General features: G+C 35.8%; 1 protein-coding gene across 2 annotated transcripts in view; it reads left to right on the plus strand.

Moving 5' to 3' along the window:
• The first annotated feature begins 1,597 nt into the window (after positions 1–1,597).
• The window catches only part of VPS39 (VPS39 subunit of HOPS complex), a 29,888-nt gene continuing 14,609 nt past the window's right edge, over positions 1,598–16,876 (plus strand). Inside the window, exons 1-13 of one of the 2 annotated variants that reach the window (XM_032229123.1) lie at positions 1,598–1,820; positions 2,696–2,761; positions 3,875–3,939; positions 5,167–5,209; positions 5,655–5,749; positions 6,326–6,424; positions 7,176–7,268; positions 7,636–7,819; positions 11,196–11,316; positions 11,466–11,586; positions 12,902–13,031; positions 14,719–14,861; positions 15,337–15,480. In XM_032229123.1, the coding sequence (XP_032085014.1) occupies positions 1,748–1,820; positions 2,696–2,761; positions 3,875–3,939; positions 5,167–5,209; positions 5,655–5,749; positions 6,326–6,424; positions 7,176–7,268; positions 7,636–7,819; positions 11,196–11,316; positions 11,466–11,586; positions 12,902–13,031; positions 14,719–14,861; positions 15,337–15,480 (1,377 nt within the window). In that variant the 5' untranslated portion in view covers positions 1,598–1,747. The remainder of the gene's footprint in view (positions 1,821–2,695; positions 2,762–3,874; positions 3,940–5,166; positions 5,210–5,654; positions 5,750–6,325; positions 6,425–7,175; positions 7,269–7,635; positions 7,820–11,195; positions 11,317–11,465; positions 11,587–12,901; positions 13,032–14,718; positions 14,862–15,336; positions 15,481–16,876) is intronic. The other variant, XM_032229113.1, reaches the window with a different exon arrangement.

A 16,876-nucleotide genomic window follows, 5' to 3' on the forward strand; every position in this document is an offset into this window, starting at 1 on the left:
TGCCACCTATTCACACATGGCAACATAAAAGAAATAAAAACAAAAAATAATAAAATAATAAATTTAAATTATTGTATTTAACAAAGTGTGAGATGTAAAGTTAAAAGAAGTTAACCTGGAAAACATGATAACTTGCGATTGTAATTACATAAATTTAAAGAAAATCCAAACACTGCCTTTTTTTTTTAGAGATCAGCCCATTATTATTTTTTTACTTTTTCTTTTTAAATTCAAAACAAAAATGCCAGCTATCTAGGTTTATTAGGCAAGATGGGCAGAATATAAGACAAAAAAGAAGGAAGATTTTTAAAAAAATGTTTCATACCTGCAGCATGCACGTTAGACCTTGAGATAGTAAAGTGATGCTAAACAAAATAAATAAAGCGTTATGCCAGGTGAATTTAGCGAGGGAAGTTGAATAACTACTTAGGATTACTGCATTGAAACAAATCGTTCTGTAGCTGAATGAAGCAACTGTATATACCCAGGAAAAGGGAAAAAAGGCAGAGGCTCTGGAGACAAGTCATTATAGCATGGAGAACTATATTTCTTTATGATCCACCCACATTTGTGGAGGAGTTACAATGGATTCCTTTTCTTGTAATATAGTTGCAGGAATGAATTGTATGGACACTATGCTACATCTACAACAAACACACAAACAATAATGCAGGATAGAAAGGCAATGGCTTAAATGTTGAAAAGTTTCTTTGGAAAAGAAACCAGAGTATACAAAACATTTGAGCTCATCTGTCTGGAACCCACACTGCTATGGGACATTAACACAATTGAGCGAGTCCAGAGATATTTCAGATTTTCCGCTCCTCTGCTCGCAACAGAATACCTTATGCCATCAGAGTTGAAATTTGGGGCTTAGACAATTTAGAACTACGCCACCTAAGCATAGTACATAAACTTATCTGCTACAATGTCCTACCTGCCAGTGACTACTTCAGCTTCAACCACAATACAGAGCTCGCAATAGATACAAACTTAAGGTAAACCGCTCCAAACTCGGACTGCAGAAAATACGACTTCAATAACAGAGTGGTCAATGTCTGGAATGCATACTGTGGTTTCTTCCCCAACCTCCCCTCCCCAAACTTTAACCTTAAACCGTCTATTGTCGCCCTCACCCCATTCCTAAGAGGTCTGTAAGGGGCGTGCATAAGCGCACCAACGTGCCTACCGTCCCTGTCCTAATGTTTCTTTTTATTCGCATCCATTTCATGTATCCAAAATCATGTTTATACTTATATATGTTATCTAATACATGCCTGGCGAAATAAATAAAATAAAAGAAGCCCATGCAAGGAGCGCACTATCCATCCTACGGTAGGAGCTTTCGCGCTTTGGAGTTCCCAGTCGCCCTTTGCTGCAGATTTCTTTAGTCCCTCGCCTGCTTTGACCCCCCCCCCCCCAAGACGGGCTCCACTGAACAAATACTCAAAGGCAGATGCTTAACGTAACCTCTGCGGTTGGAACCGGAGCGGCAGGCTTTGGTCCGCCAACCGGAGGCCGGACTCGCCGAAGATAGCCGGCAACCTGGGGGGAAGAAACCCGGCCTGCTCTGCTTGTCAGAGGCGGAGCCTGGCTACGGAAGTGAAGAGCAACCCGGAAACGTTGCAGCGGCCCAGGCTCGGCTTTTGTGGCTGGGGGTTGTTGGCACCGTCGTCGCTCGGGCCCTCCTTGGTAGCTCTGGGGCAACGGCCCGTCGCTTCTGAGGAGAAGCCAGCCTGTCGCCGTCATGCACGACGCCTTCGAGCCAGTGACGATCCTGGAAAAACTGCCGCTGCAGATCGACTGTTTGGCGGCTTGGGGTGAGTGCAGGGCGCCCCTCCGGGATTCGGCACCCGCTTGTCCCTCCTCACATTTCAGTGACGTTGTGTGTCGAGAGTCACAACCACAAAGTCTTGTTGTGCAAGGATCCGTTTTCTACTCCCTCCCTCCCACCAAGTGTTGTTATGTTGAGCGAACTAATCTAACATTGGGGTCCCAGCAAGGGCGAAATCTTGCCAGTTTCCCCGTGCGTTGATAGATGATGCTGGAACAACTTGAGCGCTTTGCGTGTTGTGATTTTTAAAACGTGACTCTCACGTGAGTCATGAGAAAGAAAAGCATTGCCTGCCTTTTCCCCAGGCAGAGTCGATGCGGGTCTAGAAAGGGAGAACTAGATTCAAAGGCAAACTTCTCTGGGAGAGAAGTGTCCCATGTTGCCTTATTGGGGTGCCTGGAGAAAAGCCAACATTCACATTTAATAAATGAACACCAATGCCAAATTACTTTGTGTTTTCTGATTTAACTGCATTTATTTTAATAAAGTCTGATAAGGAATGCCACTTCTAGCTTGTATTTTCTTCCTCTCTGGGAATAGTGGAATGTCCAGACATTTCAAATTTCAAACATTGTACTGTATAACACTCTCGGATGCTTTCCAATGCTTAACCCCCCCTTCAAATGTTTGATTATTAAAAAACCCATTCAGTTCATTTATAGAGCCATGCAGAGGTATGCCATACTTAGTTATCACCAGGCAATTAGACCTGGTGATATGGATAGGATTGCCCTGTAAATTTGGCCTTAGAAAATATATGTTAACTGAACATTATTTTTATTGAAATATTTTTAAAACTATGAATTTCTTAGGAAAAAATAGAATATTGCTGGTGCAAATTAAGTGTTTTCTCATTTGTAGAAGAATGGCTCCTAGTTGGGACTAAACAAGGACATCTTTTACTTTACAGAATTCGAAAAGAAACTGGTAAGTTTGTAATGATTTACCACCCTTTGCATGTTAACAAATAATAACAACTCTGGATAGTTGAGAACTGTCTGTTACTTCATTGTATTTTACGGCAGATTCATACAAGATAGGCCCTTTACCTAGTTAAGACAGAATATCTGCCAAGAATCAGAAACTTTTTTTAGCCTTATGCCAACTTTATTTATTGTGCAAATTTATATATATATATATATATATATATATATATATATATATATATATATATATATATATATATATATATATATATATATATATTTGTTTTAGGTTTAGTTTGTGTTACATAAACAAATTGTGGTTTATGCTGTTGTACTATGTGTGAACCCTTCCAGTTAAAGCTTATTTGAGAAATAAACTTAATATTATTAATAATCCAATAGCTGTGTATACAACTTATATGATAGTTTATTGCCTCACCTGAAATATCCTATATTCCTTATATCATGTTTAATTCCATGCAAAATTTCATTATATTTTAGAATTAGACATAACATGTTTTAAAAAGTCAGTCAGATTCATACTTGATTTCTTTGACTTTAAAATCGTCTGTAAAATATGAATTAGAACAGAAATTAGAATCGAATAGTATGAATTACAACTGTAAAAAAGGGATTCCCTCCCTTAAATCAACAATTTATTAGGGCTAGTTGAATTAGATCTTCAATGTATGATCATGGCTGATTTGAATCAGTCCTGTCCCATATAAATCTCAGAAACTTGGGAATCTATTCATCATAGTAATATTTTTATCACAGAGATGGTAAATAAAAAGTAACATTTAAAGTCAGACAGCCTGAAAAGGCTGCAAAACCATTTTTCAATTTCTGTGACTTCCTGAATTCAAAGAAAAAGAGATTGTCTTGAAATGAAAATTAATAGTGGAAGCTTTCTAGTAGTTAGATAATCAATTGTGATTTTCTGATAATGTGCTGTACTATTTTTTTCCAGTCTTCAAATGAAGTTGTGAGACTTGCATCTCCTTTAATCTAAGTTCAGAAGTTTATATGGCATTATTCCTTAATTGATAAATGCAAGTTGAATAAATAGCTAGTTTAAAATATGTCTTTTCTAAATCCATATATTGTTTGATAGGCTGCAACAGGTTTGAAGTCACATTAGAAAAATCAAACAAGAACTTCTCCAAGAAGATACAGCAGGTAGGTGTGGCAAATTCAGATTCAGCTAAGATTGTTAATTTCTGTGAAACTTAGGCTTCATTGGCTGATGTGATTGGAAATGGCTGTACAATTGACTTTGGCTTCTATAATATTTTAATTATTTTCATATTTGATATATGTGAGTGTTATGGGTGATATGTGCTGTCCCATAAGAAATATGCTTATTTCTTTTATGATATAAAAACCCCTGTTAAATAACAAATAATTTGCTTGGGGAGAAGTCAGACTAGATGGGATTTATTGACCACCTAAATTATAAATTACACGTAGTTCTCAACTTAAGACCATAATTGAATCTAAAATTTATGTTGCTGAGTGAGACATTTGCTAAGTGAGCTTTGTCCCATTTTACAACCTTTTTTGCCACATTGTTAAGTGAATCATTGCGGTTGGTATGTTAAGTGAATCTGGCTTCCCCATTGACTTTGCGGTTCCACCACAAAACCGCGGTAGACTAAAGCGCGTGTGACTAAAGCGCGGTGACAAAACTGCACCGTCAAAACTGCGCGACAACAGCACGCCGACAACAGCGCGCCGACAGAAGCGCGCTGTAACAGAACCCTAAAAATAACCCTAAACCTAACCCTAAACCTAACGCTAAACCTACCCTAAACCTAACCCTAAACCTAACCCTAAACCTAATCCTAAATCTAACCCTAACCCTAACCCTAAACCTTACCTTAAGTTAAATCGTGCTTCTGTCGGCGCGCTGTTGTCGGCGCGCTGTTGTGGGCGCGCTTTTGACATCGCGGTTTTAGCGCCGCGGTGTTGTTGGCGCGCTTTTGACGTTCGCGGTTATGTCGTGCCACGGACTTTGCTTGTCAGAAAGTTGCAAAAGGGGATCACATGGCCCCGGGACATTGCAGCTGTCATAAATACTGTATGAACTAGTTGCTAAGCATCCGAATTTTGATCACATAACCAAGGAAATGTTGCAATGATTGTAAGTGTGAAAAACTGTCATAAGTCACTTTTGTCAATGCCATTGTAACTTTGAATGGTCACTAAATGAACTGTTGTAAGTCAAGGACTATCTGTAGTTTATTTCATTAGATATTCCATAATTTTCACTGAAGGGTTACTTTGTTAGAGATGAGGATCCACTTATAAATCAGTTATATTTTACAGTCCTTTGAAGCAAGTTAACTTTGAACAGACTTATTTACTAAAGCTTATTTACATGATTTTTAATTTTATTTTTAATAGATCCACGTTGTATCCCAGTTCAAAATTTTGGTCAGTTTATTAGGTAAGTGAAATAATTGTTCAGATTCATTTTGTTTTGAAACAAGGTACGACAGTCATTATAAGACTAGGGAATTTCTTTAAGAGTTAAATCTTGAATTCTGAGTTGGAAATGCGTGAATTTGTTCTGTTAACCTGAATTTCAGTGTTTTGCTTTACTTCTGATCTTTAATTTTTTAAAGGCCATGTTAATTTTTAAAAGCACTTTACATTTTGCTACCTTCTTTAAGCATTATTTAACTTCATAGTTTTTTACATTGTCCATCACTCTTAGTATGGAGATTCTTTGAGACTCAGAATCATGGTAGAATCAAAAACTGGGAGATATTTGTATTTCAAAATAAAATAATGTTTGAGGCATTATTCATTATGAGAAAGTTTTAGAGATTTGGATAGCAGCATGTGTATACCTTAATTTAAGCAGTAATTTGTGTTTTTGTCCCAAACAGAAAATAACATTTATGTTCATGATCTGTTGACCTTTCAACAGATCACAACAGTTTCCAAGGCAAAAGGTGCAACTCTCTTCACTTGTGATCTAAAGGTATGTAATGAAAAGAGGCTTGCCTACTTGAACGTTTGGCATGTTAGCTTAAAATGCAAAAAAAATCAATTAATTAATGTCCAGGAAGTAGGTGAATGGGAGAGATGCTGATCATTCACTACTTCTGAAAATCACATTTAGAGATGATTTTTAAAATACAGATAGTCTTCACTTATTGACTGCAATTGGAACCCGTTCTGTTGGATCTACTGTGAAATGAATTTTATTTCAGCCTGTTTTTAGGGAAGGAAAAAGATAATTAAGAAAAAAAAATGACAACAAGGCCTCCTCAGTGTTCATTTTTATTCTACTTTTGTTAGAAACAAATAAAAAACACAAGCTTGCATATAGCCAGACTTACATAGTACACTAATAAGGTTTGTTTGTGGCACAATTAAGGGAATGCACCCATAGTAATTTGCACGCCACTATTTACTGCTCAGCATATTGCAAAACAGCAATTGTGGTTTGCTGTACAATAAACCATATTTTAGAGAACAATGACATAACACTGTGAGCAGAGCTTAATATTGTGTTTTCCAGCTTTGATGCTTAGAGAAATATTTATTTTTACAGCACTCGGATACTGGAGAAGAGGTCCTTAGAATGTGTGTGGCAGTAAAAAAGAAGTTACAACTGTTTTATTGGAAGGACCGAAAATTCCATGAATTGCAGGTGCAGTATTTATTATTTTTATTCATCAAACTTAGGTACTGTTCATCTCATTCTCATCACCATTCTATCATTCATATTAAAACGCAATTTTTGGTTTGAAAGTGTCATTGATTATATTCAAAAAGCATTTTCAAAAATAATTTGAGGGATTTAGCTCTTTAGCCCAAAGCTAGTTACCTAGCTTTTCTTTCAGAGCTTACTTGAAGTATAACATTAATTAACAAAGTACTAAGAAAAAGATTCTATAAAACTCAGGGAGATATATATTGATGATGTCTGTTGTTTTTTTTTAATAAAAGAAATACCAGCTGTGCTTAAAACAGCTTTTTAAAAAAGTTAAGATCTCATGATCTGTTTTTAATCTGTACCCCTTAAACTAGAATGTAATGGAGAAAATTAAAGGTACATTGCTGGTGGTTGTCATCATGGTTTCTACAAGCCATATGGTCTACAACTGTATTAAACATACACTACTCAAGATATTTAAAAACATTGGATTTCCAGAAGGAAACAGTTTTACAGAAAAAGTAGGATTTAGATGTCAAGGGCTGGGAAATTACCATTTAAATATCTTTCCTTACTAACATCCCCCAAATAAAGGAAAGGTATTTTTTTTCCTGGGGAAGGCATAATGTTTAATATTTGGGCAATACTATTGAGAAGATATTCTAAAATCCCATTTGAGAAAGAGAGAAATTATTCAGCTTCTTTAATTGTACCTAATTAGACATTTTTTCTTCTTGATCTCCAGGGAGATTTCAGTGTGCCAGATGTACCTAAGTCGATGGCATGGTGTAAAGATTCAATCTGTGTTGGTTTCAAAAGGGATTATTATCTAATAAAGGTATTAGAATAATTAGACTAAGATGGAAAATACTGATTTTTCTGGATACTCTATGCAGGGGAAATGAATGATTGGAGCATGAATTATGAATTCTCATTTCCTATACTGAATAAACTTACTATATATAGTGAGCCTTCTGAGAAAATAGGCACTTTATTGCACTATATATTTGCTATGACATCAGTGGTAGAAGTTGACATCTGAGAAAGCCCTAAACAATTTGGCTATCGTTTGATCTATGGAGTTGATGAAATAACCTTAGTGATAGGAATACTGGGGAATGGAACAGCTCTTTCTAATAATAATAAGGATTATTGTGGTAATGGCTTTTTAAATTGAATGACCAGCTTTTTTAATTCATTCACAGGTAGATGGGAAGGGATCGATTAAGGAACTATTTCCTACAGGAAAGCAGCTTGAGCCATTAGTAGTCCCATTGATAGATGGCAAAGTTGTTGTAGGCCAAGATGATCTAACTGTTGTGTTGAATGAAGAAGGAGTCTGTACACAGAAATGTGCCTTCAATTGGACAGATATCCCAACAGCCATGGGTAAGAACAAGTAAAATTAAAAATTCTTAGCTCTAAAGAAAAAATGTGTTACACACAGAAAATATAATACACCTTGATTTTTAAATTAATAATGACATTTGACAACATGAGATGATAGGTATCTTTCTGTTACGTTGATATAATGCTGGTTTATAGCTAGAAAGTATATTTCTATAAATCCAGGTTTGTGAGTCCAAAGCAGCTCTGTTTTCCCTACTACTTGAATAATTATTTTCTTTGCTCAGATTTTAATTTATTATTATATAAAAAAGAACAATTTGTATATTCTATAGCAGTAATGGCTAACCTTTTTGTTCCCGAGTGCATGCACCCCCGTGAGTGTTCTCCATGCATGTGTGCATGACCCCCCCCAATGCCACCACCCTCCACGCAGGCACATGTAACTCCCATGTGTGTGCCCCGCCCCCATACATGAGAGTGTCTCCCACATGCGCCCCATGCTTGCATGGCAGAGACTAGGTGGCTGGTGGGAGGCGCTTGCATATGCACAGTGGAGCTGAGCTGAGGTTCACGTGCAGAGGGCTGTGCGTTCCACCTGTGGCACATGTGCCATAGGTTTGCCATCACGGTTCTATAGTAATAAATTTTTGGCATGTATTCTTTAAACAACAGTGATCATATTACAAATTTGTGAATATCAACCCAATGTGAAATATGAAAGTAACTCATGGATAAGGGTTCTTTCAGCTTTGATATCAGCTTTTTTTGTACATTTGAGGAATCTTGTAAATATAGAAAATAAGCACTTGTTGAATTAGTTTTTTCTTAAATTCATAGGAATTATATTTAATATTTTAAACACTTAATAATTCATTAATGTATGATATACTAGCATTTTATTCCAAAGTTTTTTTAAGATTAAAAAATAAATAATATTAATCGTTTAAAGAAGTTTGATTTAGATTTAGATGTAACTAAAATACATTTTGGTAATGGTAATTCAGGAGATTTATTTGAAGCCAATGCATCCAAACCAAACAAGTGTAGGTGATGTTTAATTGACTATATGCGATCTCATATTTTATACAGCTTAAATGCATCTTGAAAATAAATAAATTAGCTCAAGTACTGTTTTTGTGATAAGCTGATTTGAAGTATTAATGTTATTCATGGCTTCCAAAAAAGAAAGGTTTAACACCTCTTTTAAAATCGGTATTTTCCCAGGGTAAATGTTAGTTTTGTGAACAATAAAGGTGGAATTTTATCTGTGACTTCACATCTTCTAAAGTTTCCTTATGGACTTTAATACTGCATAAAACTGTGTTTAAAAGTAGAGACAAGCTACTTCAGGAAGGTTGCATAATACATTTTTTTGTTAGTGGACTGCTGAGTGTGAGTTCTATAGAACTTCATAATGGTTGACAGATGATATTCTATTTACCATAGCTCTTATGCAAAGAATGCTAAGTCAATACCACATATTAATCCAGTTGATAAAAAAATTGAGAAAAGACCATGCTTTTGTAAAACTTTTTTCAAGCATTTCTAATGTAACCACTGTTTCCTCTAAGGTGTGCGGCTGCCCGGCGACATGGCAAGAAAACCCAACGCAGCAGTTTCTAACTGCCGCGCAGTGATTTCTGTCAAAGCAAACATGGGGAAGTCCTTTGCAGGCGGCTAGAACTGGCCGCCAGCAAAGGACCTCCCCAGACTTGTTTTGATGAGCACGGAGCGACTGACAGTAGTTTGTGCCGGCCGCGGCCGCTCAAACTAGTGTCAGTCGCCCCCGTGTTCAGCAAAACAAGCCCGGAGAGGTCCTTTGTGGGTGGCCAATCTTAGCCGCTTGCGCCCAGCGCTGCGGCTGAAATAAACCCCCAAAGCCCCTGCCGCCACCGGAATATCTGCTGCCGCCTCCTCCTCCAACAGCACTGCCGGATTTGCCACCCGTCGCCGCGGCTGAGATGAAGCCGCCAAAGCTCCTGTCAGCACCCCCGCCCGTGGCAGTGGTGCCTCCCCCTCCACGCGGAGCACCTGAGCTGGGCCCTGCCTTATCCCTCCCCCCTCCTCCTCTGCAGTGCTTTTGAGGAGCAATGAAGCCGCGGGAGCCAGTAGGAAGGCGGCGGAGGGGGCAGGAGCAGGAAAAAAAGGCCTCATGTCTTCTCAAAAGCATGGCAGATGATGAGGCGGCGGCAGGGGTAAATGTGGTGCCCAGCTCAGGTGCTCCGAGCGGAGGGGGTGCCAGTGGGAGCTTTGGCGGCTTCACCTCAGCTGCAGCGCCGGGCAGCAAATGTGGTGGTGCTGTTGGAGGAGGCGGAGGTGGCGGCAGCAGTTATTCTGGTGGGGGGGCCTTGTCGGCATCTTCAGCGGCAGCCCTGCCCCCAGTGAAAAAACCGAAGATGGAGCAGATCCACATAGATGATGTTGCCGCAACATGACTGGAGGAGGAATTCTGGGAGTTGAAGTCCACAAGTCTTAAAGCTGTCAGGTTTGAAGACCCCTGAGGTTTTTTTCTAAAGAGTTAGGGGTGCAAGGATCTTGTAACAACAGCTTTAAGATTTGCGTGCTTCAAATGCCAGACTTTCTGAGCCAACATTTTGGTTGCTAAGCAGGAGCGTTGTTAAGTGACACTGATATTATATAACACTTTTAATTAAGCGAGTACCTTGAATAAACATAACTTTGAGTTTCAAATAATATTGATTTCGTTGTTGTCTTAGGTGACATCTGTGAAAAAAATTAAGGTGCTCAGGCATGAAAATATGCCGCTCAAACACTATACTTTTCTGCTCACACTGAAAAAAAATTAGAGGGAACATTGAATGTAACACGTCCAAAGATTTCTCTATATCCTATTAATCCACTGATTAATTTCCAGGTTTCAGAATGTATAGGCAAAGATACCAGTTAGTAAACTAACAATATCAGCTGTTTAACAACCTATTATAAATCAGATTGCAGTTTGAATAATTAAAGATTTTGTCATTTTTTGTGTGATGGTGAATAAATTTGATTAGTATTGGAGAGACTCAGATTTTAGTTTATCTTTGGCCATGGATACTCATGGGGTGACTATGGACCAGTCACTCCTTTTGTCCCATTCTATTTCACAGGGTTGTTATAGGAAAAGAGTAGGATGAATGAGGGAAATGGCTAAGTTAAGTTCTTCGAGGAAAGACGGTATTAAATAAATATTGTACTTGTATACCAGAAACCCAGTGACATTACCAGTCTTTGAGTCCAATAAATGCAATGGTTTGAGATGAGGTTATGCTGTTATCATAAAGGACAGTAGTGTTAGAAGAGAAATGATTAAAAAGACAAGGGGGATGAAGAAAGTAATAAAAAAATTGCTCCTCTTGAATGGAAAGTTGTTTAAGTCTGTATGCTGTTGCTGATTGATTTGTTTCCATAATAGAACATCAGACTCCATATGTGGTCGCAGTATTGCCAAGATATGTAGAGATTCGTACGTTTGAGCCCCGTCTCCTGGTTCAGAGTATTGAACTACATAAGCCACGCTTCATTACTTCTGGAGGGTAGGAAAGCTTTAATTGCCTACTTTTCTCCTATTTTGTATATAAAATACTGTTGAATTATTAATTTTAAAGAATTGTTGAGCAAAGGGGAGTTAGCCCTTTAATCTGATTAAGGTACATTTCTGACTGTATCTTTTTCCTTATTTTAGTCCTAATATTGTATATGTGGCCAGCAATCATTTTGTTTGGCGCCTCATTCCAGTTTCCATTGCAACCCAGATTCAGCAGCTCCTCCAAGATAAACAGTTTGAATTGGCTTTGCAATTGGCGGTAAGTGAAACGTTAAATATATTTTCATTCTATACTTGGGGTCCTGTGTCATACTAAACCATAATGAGGTATCAGTTGTATTTGGTTTAGTATGATGGATGAACCTAGTCAATTGTGTTTTAAATAACTAACTGGGACTCACAAAGCCATACATTATTAGTATGTTCACAGAACTTGAGTGATTCTGTGAGAAATAATTACATTTATAAGTTGCTATCTAGTAAAAGTGCTCTTTAAAGACTAAATTATTTGTTAATTAGCATATAGTGATGAGTAACTGCAAAATTTAGTGCTTATCCTCTAAATCTGTGGAAGTTGGTTTAGTTTGATTCAGGTTGATTATAATAAGCTTTGATTGTAACATAGTGGAGATGAACAAATCAGGGTTTATTTCATTAAATAAGAAAGTGTGGTTACATTTTGGGAACAAGATACAATATGAAACTTTCCTGGCTTGCTTTAAAGTCTATAACCAAGATCTTTAAATTTGGAACAAACTTAAAATAAAAAAAACCCTAGTTCTCTGAAAGATTTAATTAGCAAAATACACAATTTGTGTGTGATAAAAATGTTTATTAATCTGATTGTACTTACCTATGAAGTGGGCTACAAAAACACTTAAATGATTGTTAATACCGATATCTCTTGTTTGCGAGAATCAATCATGTGAGCACTGCCTTATGTCAAAGGTGCAATTTTTTTGAAATAATGGTATCACTTGCTTTACTTTTATTTAAATCATGTTAATATTGCAGCTCCTCATGTATTTCATATTTTTCTCCTCCTGTCACATTACTTTACAACTTAGCAGTAATGTTGGGAGGGGTTTGGAGGACTCTGTTCAAGGCTTTGAAGTGTAGTTATATGCATCTCAGGGATTGGAGAGTGTATACCGAGGGCAGTAACTGTGAGTTATGTCACTGTTTGATCCATTCAGTGCAGTTATATTTTTGAATGCACTGGTTTTTTGAACTTCTTATTTAGGGCTACTATGAATTACTCAGATATTTATTATGGTCTCAGTGTTCATGGACTACAAATGTGACAATAAAGTTTGCCACACTCAAGAAACGTATTTGTGTTCTTCTTCTTGGATAGCATAACTGAAATAGAAATATATATCCTGGCTTGCATGAACAATTTTTCCCACAAGTATATTCAAATGTACTTTTTCATTACCAAGGATCAATTTCCTTAAGAGCCAGTGTGCTATTTCCTAAAGGTTTGCATTTTTAATTCTTGATTTTTTTCTTTTCCACTTCAAGAGTTTATGGTGAATAAAGTATTTTTTTCTGCTTCTGTTTAAACTTGTTAGGATATGAAAGACGATTCTGACAATGAAAAACAGCAACAGATCCATCACATTAAGAATCTTTATGCCTTCAACCTTTTCTGCCAAAAGCGCTTTGATGAATCAATGCAAGTTTTTGCTAAACTTGGGACAGGTAGATTTTCATTTCTAGCCGCGCTTTAAATTATGCAAGGAGAATTAAATATTACTAAAACACATCTGTAAAAAGCTATAAATAAGCGTTCGTGTTTGGATTTTTGTAAGAACATCCTGTGGAATGTTTCTTTTTGTTATTGCCGAGAAGACAAGAGAGATACATTTCCTCTTGTAACTTGTAGTCTCCTATGAATCTCCCTGGAAAGATTCTTGAAAATGCATAGCTGAACTGTAGATCAAAATATCAAAATACTCTTCTGCCAATATTACAAATTACAATGTTACATTTATCTTGCAATGTTGAGAGAGTGCCACAAAAACATAGAAGCATTTTAGTATAGAAATAAGTATTTCATGTGAAAACTAGCCATGGATGCCATTGGGTAAAAAGTAAATTTATCAGCAGCAGTAACTTGACATCTTTTTTTTAAAAAAAAAACAAACTATTTATGTATTACATTTGTTTGCGGCCCATCTCACTGCAAGATGATGACCCTATATTGAAAGAACACTCATTATTTTATATTTGGAATTTCAGTAGTACTGAACTGCAACAAATTATTTTAAAAGTTATGCACAGAATATTAGTATACATAGTTTTAGAAAAGAACTAAAATAATAGAACTAAAATGGGCCATTTAAATAATCAAGTCTCCCATTTCATGTAGGAAACTGAAGAATTAGTGACAAATGGATATACAACCTTTACTTTGGATGATTAGTTCCACTGTGAATCTATTCCTATTGTCAAAATGTTTAAACATTCAATTGGCATCTGTTTTTCTGTCACTTAAATCTATTGTTCCATGTCCTGTCCTCCAAAATGATAGAGAAGAGTCTTTGGCTTTCTTCTGTTTGACAGTTTTTTTCAGGCTTGGAAAAATATGATCATGCCCCTCCTACCCCCAGCCTTCTCAAAACTAAACATTCCCAGTTTCTTGTCTCAAAGGACTTAATTTTGACCTGACCCTCAGTATTCTTTTCTTGACTGGTTCAGTTTGTTTGAGTTTCCTTCACTATTCATCTAAAACTGGATGTAATGGTTAACAAGTCTTTAACTAATTAATGCAGAATCTAGTAAAGATATTGCTTCCCCTGCTTTAGAAACTACTTCTGTTGATGAAGCCTAAAACTGCAGCCACATTGTGCTGCTGACTCATTCAATTTGTAATCCACTACTTTTGTGACGTCTTTTTAACTACTACCAAACCAGGAATCCCCCATCTTATCCCTGCATATTTGGTTTTTCTTTTCTAGGTGAAAAAACTCTTTGTTTCTGTTAAATGTCACTGTTATTTACAACCCATTTGTCTACTCTATTCAATTATTTTGAATACCGTATCTGTTAATAGTTACCTTACTATGTTTAGATTGCTTAAAATTTTGAAATGCATTCTCTCAACCCCCTTGCTCAAGTTATTAATTAAAATGTTAAAGAATACAAAGCTCATGATTAAGCATAGTGAAATTCACTTGGTATTCCTTTCCAGTTTATGATTTTCAAGCCAGCCATATTCATGTTGTTGAATCCATAATATTTTACTACTGAAATAGATCTTAGTCAAATTAGTTTCTTTATGATAAAAGAAAGTTAAAGAGATAAATACTGTGAATTTAAATTTGTTATAATTTGCATTTTTGTTGAAAATATTTTGACCTACCACACTTGTGTTTTTGTTCTTCAGATCCTACACATGTGATAGGTCTCTACCCTGAATTGTTGCCCGGTGATTACAAAAAACAGCTCCAGTATCCAAATGCAGTGCCAAGTCTCTCTGCAGCGGAGCTAGAAAAAGCACACCTAGCACTTATAGATTACCTAACTCATGTAAGCATTTATCTCTTTATTGTGCTTTCCCAGTGGCTGGTTATGTTAGACACCACCTCCAGATTTGTTTCCAAAGTATAGAATGTCATGTTCTTGTTTTATTTAACATTTAAAATGGATTTGAGTGAGGGCAAGTTATGATCTGGTTATATTAGAGCTTTGATATGAGAAGTCATCATGCTAAGAAAACAAAATTGTAGTTTCTCTGAGTGACCAACTTTCACTGTCTTGCTCTATATAGTGAAGAAGTTGAGTCCATTTCTCAGGAAGCTTGCAGTCAAGATTTTGTAGAGAGAAGTAGAGAGAAGAGACGGAGTGGAGAGTTCAAGTGTAACAAAACAATGGAAAAAGAAGAAGACAGATTCGAGTAATAAGAATTAAAGAGTACAGAAAAACTAAAATAATGAGGCTTCGCTGGCTTTTATTTTGAGTAATGTGGGCAGGGCGTAATCTTAACTTTATTTCCTCTTTACAGAAACGAAGTCAGTTAGTGAAGAAGCTATATGATTCTGACCATCAGTCCACTACATCTCCCCTCATGGAGGGAACTCCTACCATAAAATCCAAAAAGAAATTGATACAGATAATTGATACTACACTGTTGAAATGCTTCCTCCATGTGAGTACTCTTCATCTTTTGAATTGGAAATTCAGAGTGGAAGCAAAGTGTAATTTTGTACTGAAATAGCAATTGGGTATTAGAAAGACCTAAAGATAAATATGGAGAAAGGAGACTGCTTTAGAAATGCCTTTCTTTTTTTGTTAGTTCCAAACAAATCCTTTGTCTTCAGGGGAAGTTCTAAAACATGGTCAAACATTGTTTGCATTAAAAGTGCTGATGAGATTCCATGTCTAATATTGAATTTAAAAAAATCTTGTCCCAGTCCTTGATGTAATTGCAAATAAAAATCATTTTAAAGTACAATGTGGAGGAGAGTGAAGAATCATATGCAATCTATAGACAGTTCTCTTAAAATAATTAAAATCAGAAAATACATTTAATTACGGCTAAAATATTGTTCAGGTCATTAATACATATATCATTAGTTTCACTTTTTTAAATAGTAATTTTATTAAAAATTAAAACTACAATGATAAAAATTAATACAAACTAAAAACTAAACAATAAAAAAGATAAAGAAATGACTTTCCCTTCATCACAATTATAAACCATTTTAGTAATTTATCTCTTCCTCTTAAAATAAAATGAATCTATTTCTTATATCCCATTCCTTGTTTATAAACACATTCTTAATAATCTTGTTATTTTATATCTGATCACAAAAGTCCATTGAGAATTACCAGAGTTAGCAACATACATATTTTAATCTTGATCAAATAAACCAACTTCATACCCTTGTAGTTTTAATAGTTTTGATCTTTTAGTCTCTTCAAATTATGTCCTAAAACTAAGTTATTTTCATTTTTTTTCTTTGTCCCTTATTATAAAATTCTACAAAGTATTACCAAGCCAATTGTAAATGTAATATAGAAGGACTATCCAGGTTTGTCTCTTGGTTTGTTATTTGTATATCATTTTAATTATTAAGAAATTAGCTGGATTATTTTGCACATCGAATATACCATCTTTTTCCATAACTGTTTTGTAGTTTTTCATTTTAAAATTCATTTTCAGATCAGTCTTAATCTTGTCTGATGAAAATTGTTCTTCTTCCACCATCTTTTAAACACAGTCTATCTATAGAGTCTGACCCTCTTTAAAATTAAATTCTGAGTATTGTTCAAAAATGTCAAATATTTTATTATTTTGCTGTATTCTGTATAGCATTCAAATTTCAGTTAAGGTGTTCTCTTCCTTTAAATATAATCTTAATTTCCTTTTAGTTTGCTCTAGTTTCTAAACTTATCATTTTTTAAAGAATTCAAAACCAAAATATTTTCCCATAGAAAAGATTCTTACAATTAATTCCAAAAAATTATTTTAAATTCATCTGGACCTTCAGTCAATTTGTAAGTCTCCAAAATCAAAGTTGCTGTTTATTCCAAAAATGCTT

This window comes from Thamnophis elegans, chromosome 1, assembly GCF_009769535.1.
Source record: "Thamnophis elegans isolate rThaEle1 chromosome 1, rThaEle1.pri, whole genome shotgun sequence".
NCBI classification, from domain to species: Eukaryota; Metazoa; Chordata; class Lepidosauria; order Squamata; family Colubridae; genus Thamnophis; species Thamnophis elegans.